Source organism: Nyctereutes procyonoides, unplaced genomic scaffold (genome assembly GCF_905146905.1).
Source record: "Nyctereutes procyonoides isolate TBG_1078 unplaced genomic scaffold, NYPRO_anot_genome, whole genome shotgun sequence".
Classification (NCBI taxonomy): domain Eukaryota; kingdom Metazoa; phylum Chordata; class Mammalia; order Carnivora; family Canidae; genus Nyctereutes; species Nyctereutes procyonoides.
Window position 1 is genome coordinate 1110792 of NW_026575046.1, and position 24747 is coordinate 1135538.

At 41.9% G+C, this 24747-nt stretch overlaps 1 protein-coding gene across 1 annotated transcript in view; it reads right to left on the reverse strand.

Moving 5' to 3' along the window:
* Positions 1-24505, reverse strand: part of MARCHF11 (membrane associated ring-CH-type finger 11) — a gene marked incomplete at its 5' end in the record, with an annotated part of 95898 nt that extends 71393 nt beyond the window's left edge. The window contains 2 exons of the mRNA XM_055325530.1: positions 22881-23036; positions 24266-24505. Coding sequence (XP_055181505.1) covers positions 22881-23036; positions 24266-24505 — 396 coding nt within the window. The remainder of the gene's footprint in view (positions 1-22880; positions 23037-24265) is intronic.
* Between the last annotated feature and the right edge of the window lie 242 nt (positions 24506-24747).

The window sequence follows — 24747 nt, forward strand, 5'->3', positions numbered from 1 at the left end:
AATAAAACATGGAGAGATACCTAATCTCCCCCACTAACCAAAGGAATGTAAATAAAATAATAGTGAATTTTGGGGGGTTTTGTTGTTGTTGTCGTCATTTTGGGATGAAGGCAAAGGGTGGTCCTCTTTGCTGTTGCTGGCTGTGAGAAAAAGAAAGGCACCCATGCCCGTGTTCTGGCTCTTTCCTCAATGTATTAGTTAGCACTTCCAGAACAAACTCAGAGACCAGGGTGCCAGCCATGTTCCCAATATGTGAGTCACAGAGCACGAAGAGGTTTTCAGTTGAGTTTTATATTTTTATTTCTATTTCGCTTGCGGTTCTATTATACACAAATGTCCTTTACCAAATGCATCTTGTATTTATTTATTTTCTTTTAAAAATATGTATATTTTTTTTATTGGAGCTCGATTTGCCAACATATAACACCCAGTGCTCATCCCGTCAAGTGCCCCCCTCAGTGCCCGTCACCGAGTCACCCCATCCCCCCGCCCACCTCCCCTTCCACTACCCCTTGTTCATTTCCTAGAGTTACGAGTCTCTCATGGTTTGGCTCCCTCTCTGATTTTTCCCACTCATTTTCTCTCCCTTCCCCTATAATCCCTTTCACTATTTTTTTATATTCCCTGTATGAGTGAAACCATATGATGATCGTCCTATTAATGTAAATACATAGTAATTAATATGTCTATGATGAGCGTGATGCAAACCAGACAGTCTCCACCTGCCTACCTATCTACCTAACATCTCTACCTGGAGACGAGATAGGTATGAGACCACGAGATGAGACTATCTACAAACAGCTCTCACGGTAACATCGGGGATCCATTTCTTACCCTCCACAGAGACACAAAGGGGCTCAAGAAGTTTCATCACCCCCCTCCCAAAGCTGGTGAAATAAAGTGCCCCCTGTTGAAGCCAATGGCCGGAACTGGCATTGTTCCTAAATCCTGCTTCCTCTATTTGGCAAAGAATGAGTCTGTTAAAATATTAAGATCCAGTAAGTGGTATCATGCTTTCCCCTGCCACCTGCAGCTGGTTACGCGATCTTTGAACTAAATGCGCCTCTCAGCTTATTACGATGATCAAGCAGCAACCATGTCACTCGGGCCACACAGAGCATAAGTTCTGTTAGCATAGCATGATAATGTAGACTGGATAAAATAAATATTATGACACTAAATGCACACATTTTACAAGCAGTCAATCATTCACTTAATTTCCTTTCTAGATGTATTGTTCACTGTTACTATACACACGGCTGGGCGCTATGGAGAATGGAATACTAAGGAGCCAGCCCTGCCCCCGAGTGCAAGGTAAACGTGCGTGCACAATCACAGAAGCACAGAATAGATAAAGCGCTGCGGCAGTCGCAAGGTGGAGAAGATGACACACATGCTGGAGTGTTCAAAGATGACTTGGTAGACAAGAGTCCTTTAGATTAGACTTGGAGAGCAAGAGGAGCTTCTCCATGTAGAAAACAGAGAAGGGGCATTTCTAGATGAGAAGGGAGTGTCTTCAGCTCAGGAACTAAGACGGGACTCCTGGTTTGTGCTGGAAAAACAAGGATAACTCCTTGGCAGGAGCACGGAAGTGATCAGAAGCAAGGAAGTAGGCTCACGTTTGGCAGCTTGCTTGCGGCTAACTCGGATAAGAAGTGAGCACCATGCTGGGAGCATGAACGTCACTCTGCTGGTGACCGGGAGCTGCCAGAGAGGCTCCTAAGAAGCATGCTCAGAGTTGTGTAGGAGGGTGCAGAAAAGGTGAAAGTCTAAGTGTTGTAGCAAAGATCCTACACGAAATTAATTTTTTTAAGATTTTATTTATTTATTCATGATAGACACAGAGAGAGAGAGAGAGAGAGGCAGAGACACAGGCAGAGGGAGAAGCAGGCTCCATGCAGGGAGCCCGACGTGGGACTCGATCCCGGGTCTCCAGGATCACACCTTGGGCCAAAGGCAGGCGCGAAACCGCTGCGCCACCCAGGGATCCCCCCATACACGAAATTAAGTGTGGTTTTCTTTATACTTCAAGACACTTGATTCAATAAATTGAGTATTAATTGATGGATGTACAATTGACAGAATTGGTGGTGGCAGCGACTGCTAGTTGATGCTCGGTACCTACTCATTCCTTTCTTGTTAAAAAAAATTCCCAAAATTCAGTTGGTCACAGGCTGGCCAGAATGAAAACTACATAGTCCTTAGCTTGCCCTGATGCTAAATGGCCTCTAGATAGACATTTTTAGACATTTCTAGAGGGATGTGCTTTCCTTTCTTTTGCCTTCTTCCTGGCTGGCATATGGATGTGATGTCTGGAGGTGAAGCAGCCATTTTGGGCAATGAGATGAACCTGGGAATGAGGTCACATATTTCAGGACAATAAGAGAGGGAAGAGCCTGAACTCTGACACATGGAACCCCTTCACAGCTCAGGAGCATCATCGCTGACACTTCTATGAAGAAAAGAAATTCCTGTCTCTTCTGAGTTCCAGATAGTCTGGGTATCCACCACCGGCATCTAAAGCAAACCTTATCTGACATGGTTAGGAAGTAACACAAGGAGCTTTCTGTAGCTCCATGTCCAGCAAATCTCTTAGTTTCACCTTACATGGGAGCTCAAAGAATTCTGTAGGGGCTGGCGCAAGCCCTAACGGACCATCCAATCAAACCTGAGAAACTACATCCAACAACCAGAGAAAACATACTCTTTTGCAGCACAAATGACACAAATGTAAAAATTAACCACACACTTGGCCGAAATTCAAGTCTCAGCAAATGCTGAAAGAATGAATTCATAACATCTCTATATTTTCTAGTCACAAGGCAATTAAGCTAGAAATCAGAAACACAAGGACAATCCTGATATACAGTTTAAAAATCAATGGCATGACAATCTGTTAATTTCTATTTCCCCATTGGATTGTAAGCTACGTAACAGAAATTGACAGATCAAGGTGACCCCCCAAAAAAGGGGGGAAACTCTTTTAATGATGTAAATATAAATTTTTAATTTATTTATTTAATTTATTTTTATTTAATACTTAATTTAATTTATTTAATTATTTAATTAATATAAGCTTGACTGCAATGAAAACAAAGGATATGAACATATAATTCCCAAGTACAGAGAAATACCAATGGTCAGTAAGCATAGAAAGCGAAGCCCAACCTTACTAGTAATCAGGGAAATGCAAATCAAAGTAACAAGGTTTCACTTTTATGCAACATTAATCGTCAATTTCTTAATAATTAATACTTGGTAATTTCCCATGTTGGTCAGAATAGGGAAATGGCCCCTGTCCTACAATGCTGATGGAAGGTCATACTCACAGGGTGCTGACAGTGGGCAATTTGGAAGTATTTTTCAAAACTGTAATGGTGCACACTCCATAACCCAACAGGTCCGCAGCTGACCCCACTCTACAGTAATACACCCAATGTGTGTACAGGGTTCACTGTAGCGTGTTTACCCCAGTGAAAATTTATCAACTACCTAAATGTCCCTCCACAGGAAAACTGTTACATAAATTGTTGGATTCGTTGTGAAGAATATACGCATCGGTTAAAAAAAATAATAGGGGGTCACATGTCAAGTGAAAGAAACCACAGAACAAGGCAGGCAGTAGGGAAAGAGAAATACTATAGATACACAGAATTCGTGTATACATGTACATGCATTCTTCAGAAAGTCTTAGAAGGTGATGGACAGGGATCCCTGGGTGGCGCGGCGGTTTAGCGCCTGCCTTTGGTCCAGGGCACGATCCTGGAGACCCGGGATCGAATCCCACATCGGGCTCCCGGTGCATGGAGCCTGCTTCTCCCTCTGCCTGTGTCTCTGCCTCTCTCTCTCTGTGTGTGTGTGTGTGACTGTCATAAATAAATAAAAAAAAATTAAGGTGATGGGCAGTCTTAACAGGGATCACCCGGATTGTGCTAATGAACGGGGTGTGGGCCCAGGGAGGTAGATAAAAGGAGGGATTACCCACTTTTCATTCCACTGGTTTCTTTCCTATCTGAATCACTTAAAATCTAACATACATTTTAACAATATTACATTTTCCTGAATTATCTGTGTGATTCAAAACAGTCTAGTAAATCCTTAGACTTACCCCGAATCCCATAGTGATGTGGGGCGGCTCATGGACCAGTAGGGTTCGGGCTCCCTCACTGACGGGGAGGCATTCCTCCCTTTTTCCCAAACTGATTCCAATGTAATCCTGTAGATCTTGGCACAACTTAAGCTGAAGCACCTCAGAGTAAGACACATTTTTCTAGACCGCTCATTCTTGGGGCAGTTTGAGGAGGAAACGGGCCAATGCCTCTTGAGCACCTTGCACGGGGCCTGGCGCCCGAGTGCGCACCAAGTGGCAGCTCCTATCTCTCAGTGAGGATGCGCCTAAGCAGCCGCTGCAGCGCGACACACACCTCATAGTCACCTTGCCCCCTCCCAGGTCATCGGCGGCTCAGCCGTGGACACCGCCAGCAGGTGCGTCCGGCCGAGTGCCCCGACTTCTCCTTGGCCTCCTGCTCCGCCAGGCCCCCAGCCATCCTGAAGCGTGGTCCAGGATCTCCCTCCCGTCCTGGAAATGACACGCTGCGATTCGCTCAAAGTAAACGCGCGTCTCATCCACGACGTCACTTCCCACGGCTGTTTACTGTGCAGTCAAGTCCCCTTGAAGCCGTATCTGGACGTCACTAGACTGGACGCCACTAGAGCAACAGAGTCGCTGCGCTGACGGCTGAACGGATTTGCTACCCGAAAGTCACAAAGACAACGACCGTGTGCTCTCATCACGGGACAGACCCTTTGCTGGCCCCGCTAGGTTCAGACCAGACTTCTGGAAGAGACTCCGCTACCAGACTGACAGCGCGAGGAGTGAGCCCTCTCCTGTCTGAAGTGCTAGAGAAACCCAGACCCCTGCTTGGTAAGGAGCGCTGCGTTTCTTTTCGCATCACACAACTGTACCCGTGTATAGTTGGCGCCTTGTCTCCAAGTGACAAACGGAAATGCCTTAAACCACGGCCAGTGTTCTCTTAGTCCTTCGTGGGACTAGTGATCTTCCGGAGATGGTTTCAATACAGAACACGCGGCGCAGAGACAGTCTCCGTGTAAGCATTTCTCTCCTTACGCTCAATGAAACCTTATTCTGTCTTGTTGAAAACTGGCCCAATTTTGTGGCAACCTTTTGCTGTACTAGTGCCATAAAAATTTAAAATGCTCAGCATCTGCTCAAAGTTTAACTGCTAAAAACCTGTTATTGACCATGTGTCAAAATCTGATGAAGAATATTTTTCAAGCCACCCAAACTAAAATATACACTAGCTACACCAAGACGTTCAGCTGCAAATTAACGACACTAATGTATACGATTATTATCATATTTAGCTTTCCTTTTAAGTATTCTTTGGAATTTATTTTGGCCTACAAACGTATTTCAATTTTTGATAAGGCCAAAGTACTATATGTGCAGTTCTATGTCAAAGATACTGTTTTTATTTCATGTATTTACTTGTTCGCTTCTATTCGCCCACACTTTAACCCTATTTAAAATACATTTAATGAAGGTTATGGCCGCATCATGATCCAACGGCAGCTTCATACCCCTACAGTCCTCAGTCCCACCGAAGACTCTTGGAAACGACAGTGGAAATGGTTTTCCCTGACCAAACGTAACATCCCTTGTACCTTTTGCCTTGTACACTCTCCTGTACTATTTAATAAAAGAGTTACTTAGGGAGGCAGGGACAGCCTACAAACCAAGGTCTTGGAGTCTCTATGCGTCCTTTACTTTCAGTAACTAACACGTCCTATTTTCTATGCATCAAAAGAAGAGTGGTCGTGGCCTCCTTGATCTGGGAAGGACATACACATGACTCCAGACCAACAGCATTTGTCTAATGCTCACTATTCGTGTTCTTGAAATGCTTGTACCTCTAAACTAAAATATATTTCCCAATTAGAAAGAGAAATTTCTACTTATCTCTCCTTTTTCCTTCTTCTGTTTCTTTGTTATTTCCAAGGTAACGGAGACCTTCCTGGGGATTCACAACCAGCCAGAGAGACTCGTTCTCCATATCCCTTCCCGCCAGTGATGAACCTCAGGAGATGGCCAGTGCCTAGTTACGGCTTAATTACAGTTCCTCTGGTTGTTAACTAAGAACTCAAGCTGCTTGGAAAAATCTTCTCCCTCAAGCAAGATGACTTGCCATTAGTAAAACAATCAGCAGTAATTAAAAACCTCATTTTCAAATATAGTTCATAAGTTTTACATCAAGAAAATTGTTTCTCATCTAATTCTCTTTTAAAATGTTGCCCTGAGCAAAATAAAAGGCCCTCTTTAAAAAAAAAAAAAAACTAAAACCAAACCAAAAAAAAAAGCCAAAATATAATCGCTATTTTTTCAAAAACAAAACTGCCCCAATGTTTATGATTCCAAATAAAGGATTTTTTGTCTTGCTGACAGAAATATCTAATATACTTAATCATGAATATTGCAAATATTTTGACAGAGACCAAATAGGTGGTATAATTATCTTCTATTTAAGCTTGTGCATACTGCTGGGGATTTACCCCAAAGATACAGATGCAGTGAAATGCCGGGACACCTGTACCCCGATGTTTCTAGCAGCAATGTCCACAATAGCCAAACTGTGGAAGGAGCCTTGGTGTCCATCGAAAGATGATGGATAGAGAAGATGTGGTCTATGTATACAATGGAATATTCCTCAGCCATTAGAAACAACAAATACCCACCATTTGCTTCAATGTGGATGGAACTGGAGGGTATTATGCTGAGTGAAGTAAGTCAGTTGGAGAAGGACAAACATTATATGGTCTCATTCATTTGGGGAATATAAAAAATAGTGAAAGGGAATAAAGGGAAAAGGAGAAAAAAAATGAGTGGGAAATATCAGAAAGGGAGACAGAACATGAAGACTTCTAACCCTGGGAAACGAACTAGGGGTGGTGGAAGGGGAGGAGGGCGGGGGGTGGAGGTGACTGGGTGATGGGCACTGAGGGGGGCACTTGATGGGATGAGCACTGGGTGTTATTCTGTATGTTGGCAAATTGAACACCAATAAAAAATAAAAATAAATAAATAAACTTGTGCACAGATACTCAATGAGCAATCAAAATGTGTATGCACTCCCCTAAATCACTTTGTGGTCTTGTGGTTGTTTTCTTAAGATTTTATTGATTTATTTGCGGGGGTGGAGAGCAGAGGCAGAGGGAGAAGCAGACTCACCCACTGAGTCGAAGTGGAGCCCAGTGGGGCTTGATCCCAGATCTCTGGGATCATGACCTGAGCCGAAGGCTGACGCTTAACTGACTGAGCCACCCAGGTGCCCCACTAAAATCACTTTAAATGGATTTAACATTCTGCTTGAGTTCACATACTTCATATTTTTAAACTATTTAAAAAGTGGTTGTGCAAAATCTTTGAACAGAGTAAAATTTAACTTCTCCAAATTGCAAAATATAAAAAAAAGAAAGAAACAGAAATGTTTGAGTTAATCAAATATAATCAAATAGAAAAATGGGCACAGTTTTTGAGACAAATCAGGTGAACCAAAACAGATGTCAAAGCCTTTTAAGTAAATGGCACCTGGGCCAAATTTATTTTCAAACAAGATGGGAAAAGTAGAGAAACACCTCAAATGTGATGGAATTCTGTGCACCATGAGACACATTTCAAGAACACAACTGGAGTTAACAGGAAACACTAGAGGGCGGAGTTGCATAGTGAAGCTCTTCTGACATTTAACTATAAATCTTAACTCCCCATGAAATGACCATCACTTTTCTCCTGAATAAAGGATTCTTCATAACCCACTTTGCTTATGGCCTCTGAAAGCCAAGGGTTGTAAGTTATGGATGACACTTCCCATCAAATTTGGGGAACTGATTATTCCATTTTGGTTGACTAAGTACCACAAGCTCAAACAAAATGTCTTCATATTATTAAAAGTTTTCTGAAGAGAAGGAAGGAGTGTTCACCCTTCAAAACTCCTTTATATTCATATTCTCTGTCGATGGCAGAGATTTAAAAAGATGGGCTGCCCAGCATCCCACTGCACTGATTAATGGAAACCATTTATTCCAAGCCTAGATGTCAGTTTCCGTAGCTCCAGAAGCAACATAAAAAGTCATTTCCCGTCTTCAGGTCAATGTATGACTTACGTAGTGGGCAAGTCACGTCTAGTATCTCCCAATCATGTTACCTTGAAAGTCACAGCCTCAAACATTCATTCTCCAAATAGCTAAGTTTTCTAGATGACATATAATGGGATGATGGAGCTTCTCTTCAAAACAATCCACCTCAGAAACTGTATGTTTTTCAAAACCAGGAGAAAATCAGCCCGATATTCACTTTTTACTTGTTTTATTATCACTATACTTATAAAAGTCATTATTAGAAATAAAATTATAATCCAGGGGTGCCTGTCTGGTTCATTCGGTGAAACATATGACTCTAGATCTCAGGGTTGTGAGTTCGAGCCTCATGCTGGGCATAGAGATTACTTTTAAAAAATAATTGTAGTCCAAAATAATTTGGATTTCTCATAAGTCTTGGGTTTTACTGTAAAATCTTAACCCCTTGATAATTCTGTAGATTGAACAGTGAATAACTCAGGAAGAACAAATTGAGCATCTGTGACTCTAAAATACAGCTTCACTATTCTTCTTCTCTTAATATCTATCTGATTGTACTTTTTCCTTGCTTCTAAAACCAATGTATTGAATCTTTACCACAATAACCTGGATATTACAATGGATTAAGGAAACTGGCCACTATCAAGGCTTTTAATATATTGATGCAAATCATAAAACTATAGGCTATAAATAACAACCTTTCCAGTTCATAGAAAACTAAAACCGAGAATGAAATGTGTTTCAGCAGGAGAACTAGTCACAGTGAATATTCACTAGCATACCCTATTTCTAGAAAGACATAAATTTAAAAATTCTGAGAATCAAAGTCAAAGATCATGGATTGGTAAGCATTCTTTGACCCACCTATCTAAAAATTTAATCGCCCTTTCCGAGGATTTAATCTCTCTCCTTCTTTGCCCAACATTTTTTTCCTTAGGACTCACCGCCAATTAATTTGTTGATTATTTTAGTTGGACTTTATGTATTTATCCCTTTCTGGATTGTATGCTTTCTGAAGGCAGGGATTTTCTCTCTTTTGTTTCCTGTTTTGTTCATCCCCAGCCACTGGAAGACTCCCTGTCAGTTAGTAAATATTTGTTGTATTATTTAGAGAATGAATGAACAACAAATACAAAATATGGCAGAATTCTCTGTGTTCCAGCTCTTGTTCTAACAAGGCTAGAAGTCGGGGATTAGTAAGGCACCATCACATGCCAAGAAATCTGAAAATGTTTCTTGATTCCCAACAACCTGATAAAATTAATACATATGGCATCACTGCCGGCCACACAGCTGTGTGAGTGGTTGGGCTAAAATTTGGGCCCTGGTCTGCATATTGCTGAATTCCATGCTTTTTTTTTCTCCTAATATCACACTGACCCTCATATAATCTGAACCCCTCTGGAAGATGTGTAACAAATTTTTTTAACGTATGGGCTTAAGTTACAAAAGCTAATTTGTCAACATACTCATACTCAGGAGGCTCTCTGGAGAGCTGGAAGAAGCAGCTGAATATTTATGAATGGCAATAACCATCTCCTACTTATTGGAAAACACAGAGGCCCACCACTCCCCAATTACCCACACCAAGTCTCAGGTGACTGGGGAAAAAGAAGATAATGAAAAATCACACAGTTCCTTCATGATTATGGGAGAGGACAACTGTACAAATACACAGGTTAACGGTATATTTGATTAGGGATTTGAAACACATAATCTCATTCAGCACATAATCACCATGATTGAGGAATCACAGACTCTCCCTAAATTGATAACTTCACAAGGAAGCTAGCTCAACAATATTTATTGATTTTCATAAGGCTCGGTTCCAGGAATAATCATAAGCAGGTCCAGGTTCCCTTAGCCGCCAGCAATCCAGCTATATATGTGCTGTCTGCAAGGATACGCTTTAGGTTCAAAGACCAAATAGGGTGAAAGTGAAAGGATGAAAGAGGATATATATCCAAGCAGTAACCAAAAGAGAGCGGGAGCGGCTATACCACTCTAGTGGTTGTTACCACAATATCAGACAAAACAACTTTAAGATAGAAACTGTTACTAGAGACAAAGGACATTTTGTCATCATAAAACAGTCAATCCCTCAAGAAGATATAAAACTCCTAAACATATTTGCTTCTAATAACAGAGCCCTAAAATACAAAAAGCAGAAACTGACAGGAGGGATAATAATAGTTGGAGATTTCAATACCCCACTTTCAACCAGACAGAAGATCAACCGAAGATAGGAGCCTTGAACAATACTATCAATCAGCTACACCAAGCACACGTTTATAAAGCACACCACTCAACCACAGCAGACTAGGCATTCTTTTCAGAAGTACACGGAACATTCTCCTGGACGGATCATGTATTAGGCCAAAATCCCCTCCCCGAAATACTTTGGGCCATGTACGTTTCGGAATTTAGAACTGTCCAGATTCTTAAAATGTGATATGGTACATTTTCAACATAAATGGAGCATCCCACATCCTCAGCAAGGTCTAGGCCAACATCGTATTAACTAATCATAATATGTCTATGGCAAAACACGTGAATATTGGCCTTAACTGGTGGCAAGTTAAGGCCAAGTCGATTCAGATATTCTGTTATCAAATAAATTACAAAAAAAAAAAGAAAGAAATTAAAGCACCTATTGCTTCAACTTTCAAACATCTTTCAAATGGACCCACTTTCCCTCATCTCTGCTGCCATCATGACCTACTGCCAGGTCCTTCCCATCTACTCGCCAAGGAAGCCTTCTCGCAGCATTCCTGTCCCAGCCCATCCTCTCTCCAATCCAATCTCCACAAAGCAATCAAAGACATCTATTATTACTGCTAGATTATTCCTCTGCCTGAGACTTTCCAATGTCTTCCCCTTGCTCTTAGAATGAAATATGAATTTCTCATGAGAGCCTGCATGGTGAGGTGCACCTCTGCTTCCCCAACGGCATCACTTGCTCCTCCTCGGTCATGGTCCTCTTTTCATTCCCTCAGAGCACACACCGAGCTCTTTCCTACTCTCTTGAATCTTTGCTTTAGCCGCTTTCCCCTTCAGCACGCTCTTCAAAAAGTTTTTCAAAGGTGGGATTATCATCAACCTTTAGGTCTAAGCTCAGATGTCACCTCCTCAGAAAGACTTTCTTGACCCCTTCTACTACACCTGGATAGACTTAGACATCCCCATGATCTTTTTTCTAATAAAATGGATTTTGGAGTATTTTTAGGCTTACGTTAAAGTTACAAAGATAGCATAGAGAGTTCTTACGTACCCTGCACACAGTTTCCCTCATTGTTAGCATCTTACTATGATACATTTGTCACAACGAAGACACTAACACTGGTGCGTTACTATTAACTGACAAGCTCCCCACTTTCCTAGGATTGCACTAGTTCTTCTCCAGTGTCCTTTTTTTTTCCTGTTCTAGCTCCCCATCCAGGATACCACAACATTACATTTAGTCATGATATTTCTTTAGCTCCCTCTGGTCTGTGACAGTTTCTCAGACTTTCCTTGTTTTTCCTTCACAGTGTGGAAGAGCCTTGGTCAGGTATTTGAGAAGAAGACCATAGAGGTTAAGTAGTCTCATCTCATCGTAACAAGATGTTATGTTATGAATATGACTTACCATGGAAAATGTTAAACTTGATTACCTGGCTAATTTGTAGTTATTTGCCAGGCTTTTCTACTGGAAGGCCACTCCCCTGCCTCCTTCCACCTTGTCACCTATTCTTGGGAAACAAGTCACTAAGTACATCCGACACTCAGGAGAGTGGAACTCCTGGAGCACAACTCCTGGAGTATGATATGGAAAATATATATATATATATATATTGGAATTCTTCAGTTAAGGAGATTTGTCTCTTCTCCCTCACTCATTCAATCATGTTTTACATCTATGCACTCGTGCATGTTAATGTTACAGTTTGAGTTATAATCCAATACTACATTATTTATGTCATTGCTTCAAAGTGTTCCAGATTTAGCCATTTCAGGTTGGCTTTTAAGTTGCCTCGTTATGCCTCCACCCTTTTGTTCTGAGCACTTCTTTACTTTCTGGTACAAGATACTCCAGCCTCATCTTGGGTAAGAACAGCATTTTGTATGTGACTCGTTCCCTTTATTGGAAAATGGTATTAGAAACCAAGATCTGGCGCCAGGTGAGTTTACTATTACTGGAGTGTCACTACCATTAGGCCCTCTCACCAGACAGAGCTGGGAAATGGATGTGTGCGTACTAACCCATGCCTAAGCACATATCTATTAATATTTGTACCTATCTTAAGCAAAACATGAATTTATACTAATGTCTCCAACTCTAATCCAGTACCACACGGCTCATTCTAGCATGTCTTGTTTTAACCACAGGAGAAGTTTATTTCCAGGAGAAGTATTAACATGATCTATAATTACCTAGTTTTCAAATTCTATATGCTTACTTGTTTACAGTCTGTCCCTCACCATCAAGGGTTTAAAATAAGAAGCAGAGGTTTACCTAACTGTGTAGCTCTAGGGCCTAGAACAGTGCCTGCTACACAACAGTGGTCAATTTGTTGAATGAGTGAAAAAATGATCAACAGAAAAGTATTGATTGTGTAATTTTCAGTATAAAATAACAAAGATAAAGTGTTTTTAGGCTAACCTCTGAAAATCATCTCTTAGGCCAAAAATAAAGACGTATTAATCCATCACTGTGCCCTGTTGTATTAATAATCTCCATGTATTCATCACCACTTAGCAGTGAAGTTTTCCCTACAAGCAACTCAAGGAATGGTTGTTTTCCCTCTAAAGTTTGCTGTCATAGAGCTTAATCATGTCCAGAATGAAAGTAGCATATTTCTATCTCAAATTTCCTTTTCTGTAACAACAGTAGGGTGCAGACCAGAGAGAAGAGGCAGGCAGGAGGTAGGGAGATGAGTCACCCATTGTTACATGTTTCACCAAATTACTCAAACAGTTTTCAATATCCAAGAGTCTTTCTCCCTCCATAGTCTAAGAATCATATGTCTTCTTCCAAAGCTACCCAAAAAATTCTGGCACGATTACTGATAATCTTGTTGGCTTAGCATTTTTTCACTTATTTTTATTTTTATTTTTTTTTAAACTTTTTTTAATTTTTATTTATTTATGATAGTCACAGATTGAGAGAGAGAGAGGCAGAGACATAGGCAGAGGGAGAAGCAGGCTCCATGCACCGGGAGCCCGACCGACGTGGGATTCGATCCCGGGTCTCCAGGATCGCGCCCTGGGCCAAGGGCAGGCGCCAAACCACTGCGCCACCCAGGGATCCCGCATTTTTTCACTTCTTTATACTACTTCTCAAATTGCTGAGAAGTCTTGTCTAGATCTGAAAATGAATTCAATAGAAACTATAGGAGTAGGACTGAGACTCCACTGCGAAAGGTAAAGGAACACAGTTTAAGAAGGGATGAAAAAGGTGACTTTACGTTCAAGATTTTCTTTCAATTTCCAAATATGAGCTTGGGCATGCTTGGTCCTAGAGGAAACAATGTAAGGATCAATAATCTTTCCTCTCTAAAAGGACTGGAAAACCCCCCATCTACTTGTTCCCACTAAAAAAAAAATAAGGGAAGATGTTGTCAAGAAAAGGAAGAAAAAGATGGAATGAGTATAAAATAAATATTTACTGAATACTGAATATATTCCTAGTAAATCTTACGCCGTTTTCTATTCCACTATAAGCTTTTAAAGTTATTTTTTTCTTTAAACTAAAGAGAGATGCCTCTTACATACATATTTATACAAAAAAATTGCAAATGTAACATAGAAAAAGTTAATACTGGGGAGGTAGCGGGGGGAGAGGAAAGAGCAAAAGTATTTTCTATGGTTTCTGGAATATTCTCTCACAAGAATATAAGTAAGATTCCCTGATACTTGCGAGAAATGTTATCATTCCTAAAAATCTTTTTTTAACAGGCTGAACAAACCAAGGCGGGCCTGTATAAATATCTTGAAATAGTTCCTTGTTTATTTGAACTATAATGTAACTCAGAGTCATGACCCAAATGAGTGTCATGGCACAAGTGCAAGTCCATATATAACAAAGGAGTGCCTGAGGGTTCCTGTAATAAGAGCTAGATGCATAGGGGAGGCCCCCCTGCGCCCGATTTAAGCTTTGGCCACTTGCACATAATTAGCATACCAAAATGAGAAACAAAACCAAAAGGCACATTAAGAGAAAATTACTAAGAGAAGGATACACTGCCCAAGTGTTATCAAGGTGAACGGTCTTGAAGAGATAAAAACTAGAGAGAGAGAGAGAGAGAGAGAGAGAGAGCAGGCTTTTAGACAGGAGTTTCTGGAGCAAAGTATCCCTAAAAGGAAGGATGGAATAAGAAACGTCTCCTCAGTAAATTTTCTTATTGACGTTGCCTACAGAGAAATGTTTCCAGGTTTCTGTCCCGTCTTCCCACGTGACTGCTTCCTGCTGAGGTCGTCTACCCGTACTTGCATGGGACTTTGTTCAGCTAAATCATGTAGAACAGCTGTTGAATTAGAAATTATGCTCACAGGGAAGATCCTGTCAAATATTCAAGGATACAGAAAGCACAAGCCACAGTGCAGTTTTTCATGGAAACACCTCTGAGTCCAGCATCCATTTACTTGTGATTGTAGGTGACCATCTCCTGTGGGTCCACTCCCTACCGCCCTCAAGGGTCAGAAGCACACTCACTTTGCCCTCAGTTACACCACATTCTCCTCTTACAAGGTCCAAAAATAGAAGGAAGTTGACTTTATCAGTCACATCACAGCAAATCCACATGCCAAGCAGGAAATGAGCAAGGAAGAAATAGTCTGTTCTCTTGCTACATCTCCCTGCGCTGGAGTATTGTTATCACCAGTGGAAAAGCACTTTTGAAGTTATGTTACAACTGTACAATCTGTCAAAAAAGAAAAAAAAAGAAAAGAAAAAAAGACACCTTGTTTTCAATCTGGTGACAGATTCCACACCAAAAAAGCTATACCCAATAGACATTCTTACAGACATCCTATACCTATGATCATACAGCAAAATTTCCAACAAATTTTTTAAATTCTCTGAACAAACCCTAGATGAAATCCTTCAACCAGTGACAACCTCAAGAAAGCAAGTGTGTCACACATGGGTAATTTCACATTCACAGAGTCTTTTTTCATGACATTTGATTTTGTGAAAAGAGCAGACATGTCTCTCTGGAACCTTTTTTTTTTTTAATTTTAGGTTTTTAAAAATAGATCCTTCTATTACTCTTAAGACTTTCTCCAGTGGTCTGAAGAACTGAACATACTTGCCCAAGCACACTGAAAACAGAATTATTAGAAGAGCAATTTAAGAACAAGAACAAGTTGGGAACTAACAGCCAGTAGATGGCTGATGTGTGAGCAATGAATGCAACTCATTTTCCTTAAGACATATTCTCCCTGCACAAATATGAACATGACCCCCATGGTTCTGCTTGTCTAACAAGATACTCACTTACTCATTCATTCATTCATGCATTCATTCCACAAGTATTCACTGAATGACCACAGAGTGACCAAGAAAGAGCAGTTTTCCCAAGCTGTGTCGAACTGTGTTACGGAATTTGTTCTAAAACTCTTCCCAGTCACTGATAAGCTTGCCCTCCCATAAGGTAAGCTTGGAAACCCCAATCAAACTAAATATCATCTTAAGACATTCAAAAGGGGGTATTCTGAGCATACCTGTTGGGTTGCAGACAGCCTGGGAGGACTTGCTTTAGGAATGGATCACGAATACTCTAAAATGCATTCTACAACTTAAGGAGATAAGAAAGTGGCCTATTCCAGGGATGCAAGGGGCTAATTCTGGGATGTCTCTGTCTTCTGCTTCTAACTTAACTAAAGCTGCTCCTGGGAATGGAGGATTTGAGTCTGATACAACCAAGAAACAGTTTGGAAGAAGGTCGTAGCATTTTGTTATGGAGCTATCGTATCACCATCTTCTAAATGAGATAGGTTTATGATGATTTCACTCAAAATTACAAAGAAACACATAAAATCTTGGAAAACTTCACCCATTTCATTTTCTAAGAGATCAGAAGTCACCTAAGTCCATATCAATATTCAATTTGTTAATTTTTTAAAAAGATTTTATTTATTATTCTTGAGAGAGAGAGAGAGAGGCAGAGAGAGAGAGAGAGGCAGAGACACAAACAGAGGGAGAAGCAGGCTCCATGCAGGGAGCCCGACGTGGGACTCGACCCCGGAACTCCAGGATCAGGCCCTGAGCTGAAGGCAGCACTAAACAGCTGAGCCACCCGGGCTGCCCCTCAATTTGTTTAAATCAGGGGTTGGCAAGCTATTGCCAAATCCACTTTGGCCCAATCCAGCTCACCACCTCATTTTGTGTTGCCCACGAGTTTTAGATTTTAAACGGTTGAGGTTAAACGGGAGGAGACAGAAGGAGGATATAATTTCCTGACACATTAAGGTCATACAAAATGCAAACTTGAGGGTCTACTAAGTGAAGACCAACTGGAACACAGACACACTCATTCCTTCATACAAGGTGTATGACTGCTTTCATGTGAGGACAGTAACTACAGTATTTTAGGCCCTCAAAGCCTAAAATATTTACTCTCTGGCCCTTGATAGAACAGATTTGCTTAAAAAAAAAAAAAAGAACAGATTTGCTGACCTCTAGTCTATATAACAAGATAAATGTCATCAAGCGAAGACATTCTGTAGCCACAGCAAGGTTCCTCTACACAACCACTACCAAATTTTCTTGCCACCGTAACTTGCTTTGACCAAAAAGTCTGCCCAGTCCTATCCCAGTCGGGGTCGAGTTTCTTTCTTCTACAGGCAACTGGGTGGAGTAAAGAAAAGAAAGGTATCAAAATGGAAATACACTTAAGAAAAGGTAGGGTTGTAGAAAAGCAGATGTATGTGGAAGACAGTTCTGGAGAGCATCACCCATCTGGGCAACACCATCCCCAATCCTCTTTCGATAAAAGGTAGAGGCCGACACCCTCACACGATGCCTAAATGGACTCCATCTCCTTTTACTATCATCTCAGAATAGTCTGGCCTTGAGACAGATTGTAAAGTCCCTGTACATGGGGCCTATACAATAAATAAGATGGCTTGTAAGTAGTACACAAGGTGTAATTTACATATTTTATTCAGCAGAGAACCATTAATCTGTTCTAGTGAGTAAAATGAAGATTCATGTGTTTTGAGAATTAGTAAGCAAATGAAACAAAAATAATTTCAAAGGCGAGCAAATTGCCTCATGATGTGTTCTTTGTTTATTTTGACATTTTAAATTACCTATAAAATATGCCAACATATGCATTTAAATATTCCATTTTAATGCTGTTTCTCAGTTGTTCAGGCATGGTAATGAAAAGCTTCTCCTCAGCTTACCATTTGCTAGCAAGCCCACAGAGAACGTCAGTAAGAGCAACAGTTAGGGAAAAGGAGGAGAGGGGAGAGGGGCGGCTCACCACACCAGCCGGATTGTATGTGTGCGGACATTTTTAAGCCATAAAAGGCAAATGCCTTGAAGTATCTCAAATGACAGCATGCATTACAGATAAAGTTCATGCTCTGATGTTTTCTTACTACACTTTCAAAATCGCAGTCGATGTTCTATAACAACTTGCTGCCTTCTGGTGTATCGGCTATATCGTGAGAACACATGACTTCTGGGGGTAGACCGCCCCTTTCACGACACAGCCTCACTCAGAGAAAATAGTGACTACGGGGTTCCTAGAGCAGCTAAGGTTCTATAAACACTTTACGAATGAGGTCCAGAACATTAGCCAAGAGGAACCCGCCTGGTGCCAACTTCCTCTCTAATCTGGAACTGTCACGAGGAGCCCCAGGGTTTTAAGAATATGGATAAAAAGGAAAAACACTCTCAGGTCGTTCTTCCTCCTAGGAGACCTTCCAGTCATTCTTACTGCTGTGAGAACACCTGTTGCCGACAACGCACTGTAAGTGTTGAAAGGAAAAGCCATAAGGGGAAGGCTGACAAAAATGTTACAGGCCAGTAAAAACGTCCAGGGGCCTAATACTCGCAAAGGTATACGGCCCGCATGCAGCTCTCAATGCCATCCAAGGCAAGTTCCTTCCCCCTCCTTTCCTTGGGTGCTCTAAGTAAGGGAGGAAGAAGGAACGCTGATGGACGCCGCTATTCACTCTGACTGATGCTCTGCCAACTGTCTGAACCTCTTTGGGATCACCCCCCAGGGATCTCTGGGGCTTCTCCAATCTCCTCCTACTCACACACACATCCCACTCAGCAGGGGGATTTCCAAAGTGTAAACAAATGATGCTTCAGAAGCTGAACAGCACTGCTCTGTGCGTGGCCACCTGTGAGCTGAACGAACCAGTAATAAGCATCAGAGCCAACGTTAAAATGGCACCTGCTATGTGCTGGGCCTTACCTCAACCACTTTGCATTTATTAGGCATCTAGTCCTCAAAACAATGGATGAAATAGGTGCCATTAAGGTCTTTTGAAGATGAGTTAACTGAGGGATGCCTGGATGGCTCAGCGGGTAGAGCCTGCGACTCTTGATCTCAGAGTCATGAGTTCCAGCCCAATGTTGGGTTTCGAGATCACTTTTAAACACCGAGGCACAAAGAGTTAAGTGAGCTGTGCAAGGTAATACAGCAAGCACCTTCCAACTAGAGTGTACTCTCCTATGCTGAGGCAGTGCGCTCAGTCTTCTAGCACAAGTCTTAGGCTTCCCATACAATATGTCACCAAATAAATGATATCTCTTCAAACATCTATATTTCTTGAAAAAAAAAAGTACTGAAAGCATTCAAAATATGGCTTGGATATAGCTTAATTAGTCAACGTCACCAACATCTCCAGAAAAACTTGGTTTTATGTATTCTTAGATTCTACTAACTTCATACCATACTATGAGATTCAAAACAGAACTAGCTTTTAACTCTTAAAATATTATTAGTGCACCATCTTGAATATGTTAATCAATAAAATAGATCCTGCAAGTAGGTAGGAGGGTAAATGCATGTTGATTACTTGGAATGTCTTAATTAACTCCTGCTGCTAATGACACAGCAATTAAGGTTTAAATATGTTTAGAGGATACATCGGTTTTCTACTGGGTCATGTTGCTGAACATCACTGAAATCTGATGGAATGGGGTGTTTTAGACCCACGTTCTCAAAGAACTCTAATCTCAATGAGAAAAACAAGTAAAACTAAAGTTTTGGACTCTTTGCAGCACGTTGCCCTCACACACACTCCTGCTTCCTGGTTAGCTGCTCCTTTCCCTCCTCTGTCCCCACAGGCCCCTGAGCACCCCGGAGGTACCTCAGGGTAGTAATCACTCCTGAAGGCGCTTGAGCTATGCATCAAGCACCACTGATGAAATCAACCTCCCATACTTTTTTTTTTTTTTTTAAGCTTTCTTTATTTCTGAGCCCTGGGAGGGAAGTTATGGTGGCGTCTGTTGACCTACCTTACAGGTACTCAATGCAGAGACCAGGGTAGGCCGATGGAGCTATTTTTAGAAGCTATCTCCTATTGTGGATTAAAGATAGCCACTCTCTTTAAAAGAAGGACCGATTCCAAAGGTGAAATCTATTTTCCCTTCTCTTCAATGTGGGCTGGCCCTGTGATTTGCTTCAGTCGAGAGAATGCAGCATACATGACACTGTGCCACTTCCAAGATCGGGCCTCAAGAGAGCTGTATGTACTTGGAACTCAACCAAAATATCGTGAAAAATCTGAATCACATGGAAAGAGAACTGAGGCACCTCAACCACAGCCCCAGTTGAGCATCCAGCCAACAGTCAGCACCAAGAGCAAGTCATGTGAGTGAGCCACCTTGGATGCTCCCATCTAGTCAAACCTCTGGATAACTACAGTTCCAGACGGACATCGTATGCGGAGAAGAACCTTCCAGCTGACCTCAATTAACCCAGGCTCTGCAGAGATGGAAACCGATTGCTGTTTAAACTACTAAGTATTTGGAGCAGTTTGCTATACGACAATAAACAGTCAAAGCCTTTCTAGATCATCTTGGAGACCCTGGCTAAAACCAGCTCCTGACTGGCTCAGTGCTGCTCAGGACGAGCCACGATAGGCCCAGAAATGGCTATGATGCAACTGAGAACACTTTTTACTATGGGGCATGGACCTCGGAGCCAGACCGACTACATTTGAATCCTGGCTTTGCCTTTGACTGGATATATCCCTAGTAGAAGTTATGCAACTTTCCTGTGCCTACCTCAGTTTCCATTTGTGTAAAATAGTGATTATACTGTTCCCTACACCTCGTAGGTTTGTTATGAAGATTAACCATCAGTATCAGCATATGTAAAGCACTTAGAACAGTGCCTGGCACAGCTTAAGTGTTCAGCAAGTGTTCTCTATTAATATTATTATTTATTCTCTCTCCTGTTCTCCATCCAAGGAACCGCCCACTCACAGCTATGGAGGGCTCTATACTTAGGGCAGGGGGATGGGGAAAGTGAACGGGAGTGCCAAAACATACTTCCCTTTTGATCCTACACCAGGAAGAAATGGATTCCTGCCAGGTCATAAAAGCATCAATGTGATAAATGCTAAATCTGATCGGCCTCACAACAGCAAGGGAGAAAAACCAAAAATGAGAGTAAGCGTTCAGTTTGCAGGTCATCCATAACGGAAGTGTCACAGAACTAATGAAACTTTATCTGAGAATAAATTGCTCCTGGGTAGAAGAATCCATACTCCAGGAACCTCGTAACTGATTTCCACTCGTTAAGAGTACTGAGCGTCTTATGCACTTAGCATAGTCCTGGAAAGTTATTTTCTTGGGCATGATCTGAGCTATCATCATCACGTTAATAGCAACTTTGATTCCAATTATTATTTTGTACTTCACTCTCACAAACAGGTCACGTTACAGATCATGGCTGTATTTGCCTACGTCATAATAAAATTAATTCAGTGTATTAGCCACACTGGGTTAGTTTTGGGGTTTTGGTTTTTTTTTTTTTTTTAATTTCTTTAGCACATTTTAGGGAACTGCTCTTGTTAAATGACATTGAATGGTTTGTTTTATGAATGAAGCAAAACATAGTAGAAATCAATTCATTTTGCTATAGAATTAGTAAACAATATTTTTTGTCCCAGCCCTTTGTTTCTTCTCTATTTTAAAATTATATCACGGACCTACTTCTGCTTACTTCAAAACTAATCACCTCACATGAGTTAATATATAGTTGCCATAAGTGTCTGAAATACTTGGTATTCCATTTGAGCTCTTGAATATCTGGCTGTAGTGCTTATCATGCGGCTTTTCACTGGAATCCCAAATCTTCCTTTTTCTCATCCCCCCATGTTTCTAGTCATAGAATTATTGTAAATCCAATGATACTACTCTTATCATTTATCTGGACGTGATTCTGTCTGCTTTCAAGACAACTGTGATAGATCCATAAATTGATACCCACGTAGTTCAATCAATTAGAAGTTCTGGGAACATGTGCCAGGTTTGTGCCTATCTCCAGCATGATAGCATCATTCATCCACATTAGTTAGTCTCCTTTCCAAATTATTTATAAGCTTTCGGTCAACTTGAAAAAAATGCACATTTTCATTTCATGCCTGCTAATCATGCTTTAAATGATGACTATCAGAAATGCAAATTAATTGCAAGCCATATGAAGGATGCACAAATTAAAACCTATGAAATCTAAACTATTAATGCAACAGTAATTCAGCTTCCAGGCTCCTCTGAAATCACCAGGTTTCACCTATTTTTATATTACTCAATGCAAACTACATTTGTTAATTTAAACAAAAACAGGGAACACTAGATTTTATGACTTTCTTACCCTCCCAGCTTTTCAATCCCCTTCCTTCCCTTTCTTCCATCGTCTCCTTTGTCTCTGGTTTGAACCTACTCTTTTATGTCTGCTTAACTTCAGCCCCATGTCACTACCAGATCTTATCAATTATACACTATTCTGCTTTAATTTAATGTCATTCTTAACGCTTTGAATTTTATATCCCACCAGTCTCTTCAAAGAGCCTGAATCAGTTCCACCATGAAAAAAACCAAAGCTTATATTTTCAAGGGCATTCGGAAGGTTATGGGTATTGTGTTTTATATGACTATACATAAAAAGTTTAAGGATATACACAATTTCAGTGATATTTTTGAAACTGTTGGAAATACTTCTGCATCCACTATGTAGCAAAGGATGACAGTAGCCAAAGCTTCTAAGCATGTCATCATATGAAAAAGAGCCTATTTCAGTGAAAAAAAGTTTTCAGATAAAGCTAATAGATTCAACTGAAGTTTCCAGACTAGTAAAGTCCTGCTTCACTTGCATGTATTTTCCATAAGTGGATCCCATTCTGGGCTTCAATGTTAAATCAAACAAAATATTATTATTAAAATAAATTGTGTGACATTTCTAATTAATAAAATTAATGTAATTGAACTACAAGACAGTTTACCAACTTTGCCCTTTTAGAAACAAAATGGTTATAATTTTATCAAAAAGCAACAAACTAATAAGGGAAACCATTTGAATAAAATGTTTCTAGAGTTTGATAAAAATGTCACAGGTTTCTCAAAGCACAACTCAACAAATCCTAAATCTTTGATTTGCATAAAATGTTTTTAAGTAGCATATGTAAAAATCCTTGGTAATAACTAAACTCAAGTGCACACACACATGTTTAGCAAAATCATTTCAGGAAAAAAAAATGTCACAAATGTTTACCTGGCAAGGTTGTTTCATTTTAATGGCTATGACATGGTATCTGTAACAGCAGAGCTCGCAGGTCCAGGAACCTCTCTCACTGATCCACTTTAGCAGACACAGCTGATGCGTGTACCGAACTGACCCATCACATCGGCAGGGATTTAACAACTCCCCCTGGGAAGAAAAAAGCTCATGTGAGTATTTATATCTGTGTCTCTATTAAACACACACACACACACACACACACACACACACACACTTGCTCTTGCTTTTAAAAGCCGTTTACCCAGAAGGATACAGCATCAAACTACCCTAAAAAATGAAATTAAATTTTTATACCTTTGATGGGAAGGAAACTAAAGTCTTAAAACTATTTCAAAGATATTGCTTAGAGTTATGACATAAATGTTGTACCGACATACCAAATGTCTGCAAGATATAGCTCCCAATACCCTTGGGGGAAAGCTGTACTATTAAATCTCTTTAATAACTTTTAAGTGGATGGTCAGATGCATTTCCTCTGCAGTTATTCTTAATCATCGCTAAAGAAGAAATGCCTGGCATCCCAGAAAGTAGCTTCCAATAGCATTATGCTTTTATTTTCTTCTAAATGTAGCATCATAAATATTGACTTGGGGCACTATATTCCTGAAAGCCTGCATATTCTTACGCAATTTCCTTACTTTTAAAAATATTAAACCTAATGTTTCCTCAGACCACACACTTTGCGGGAGATATGTTATGCTGTTGTCTGCACGATTATTACTTCTCGTGCAAGTTTGCATGCACCTCTAAGGGGAGTTTTTAATTACTGACGGAATACAAAACGCATTACTTCTCGTGCAAGTTTGCATGCACCTCTAAGGGGAGTTTGCATGCACCTGTAAGGGGAGTTTTTAATTACTGACGGAATACAAAACGCATTACTTCTCGTGCCAGTTTGCATGCACCTGTAAGGGGAGTTTTTAATTACTGACGCAATACAAAACGCATATGGTTAGCCGAACAGCCTTTCTTTCACAAGGTCAAAGTACGTCCCTAGTCTTCTTGTAAAAAACGGTGAGGAGCTCTTCGCGTCGGTGAGATCAGGTCAGCCCAGTGTGCAACGTGCAGAGCCTGCCCTTTTTGGTTCCGACATGACTCATGCTCAGTTTGCAGTCTAGGGCTACCTGCCTCGGGATGCATTCGGAGAGAAAGGGGATGTGGGTCACTTTCCGTCCATAAAGCAAAGGCCACTTAGCAGCTGGCCGAGGAGACGCTTAGGGCACTCCCATCCAAGCACCTGAGGAATGCAGAACTGCGAAACCAGGTGGGGGGGGGGGCGGGGCGGGGAGGGAGGACGGGGAGTGCGGCTGGGGCGGGCGCTGTCCGCGGTGCTGAAGGCCGGGCCGCCCGGGCCTTACCTGCTCGGCGCCCTGGAAGCAGATCTTGCAGATGGGCTGGTGGTGCTGGTGCGGGAGCCCCGCGCGCCGCTCGCCCCCGCCGCTGCTGCTGCTGCGGCTGCTGCACACCGAGCGCGTCTCGGGGTGCTCGCCCTCGGGCTCCGCGGGGACGCCCTGGCCCGCCGCCCCCGCCCCCGCCCCGGGGTCCCCGGCCGCCGCCCCCTCCGGGCCCGCGGGCAGCTCGGGGGGCGCGGGCGGCGGCGGGGGGCGGGCGGGCGCGGGGGCCGCGGCGGGCTCCCCGGGCTCCCCGGGCTCCCCGGGCGCGGGCGGGGGCGGGGGCGGGGGCGGCCCGGGGTCCCCGCCGCCCGCCCCGCCGCCGAGGCCGCCCTCGGGGCTCATGCTGGGGCCGCCGCCGCCCTGTGCAGCCCCGCGGGCCGGCAGGCTCGGGCAGCAGCCGCAGGGCACCGGGGGGCGGGAGGCCCGGGGGGCTGCGAGGGCGCCGG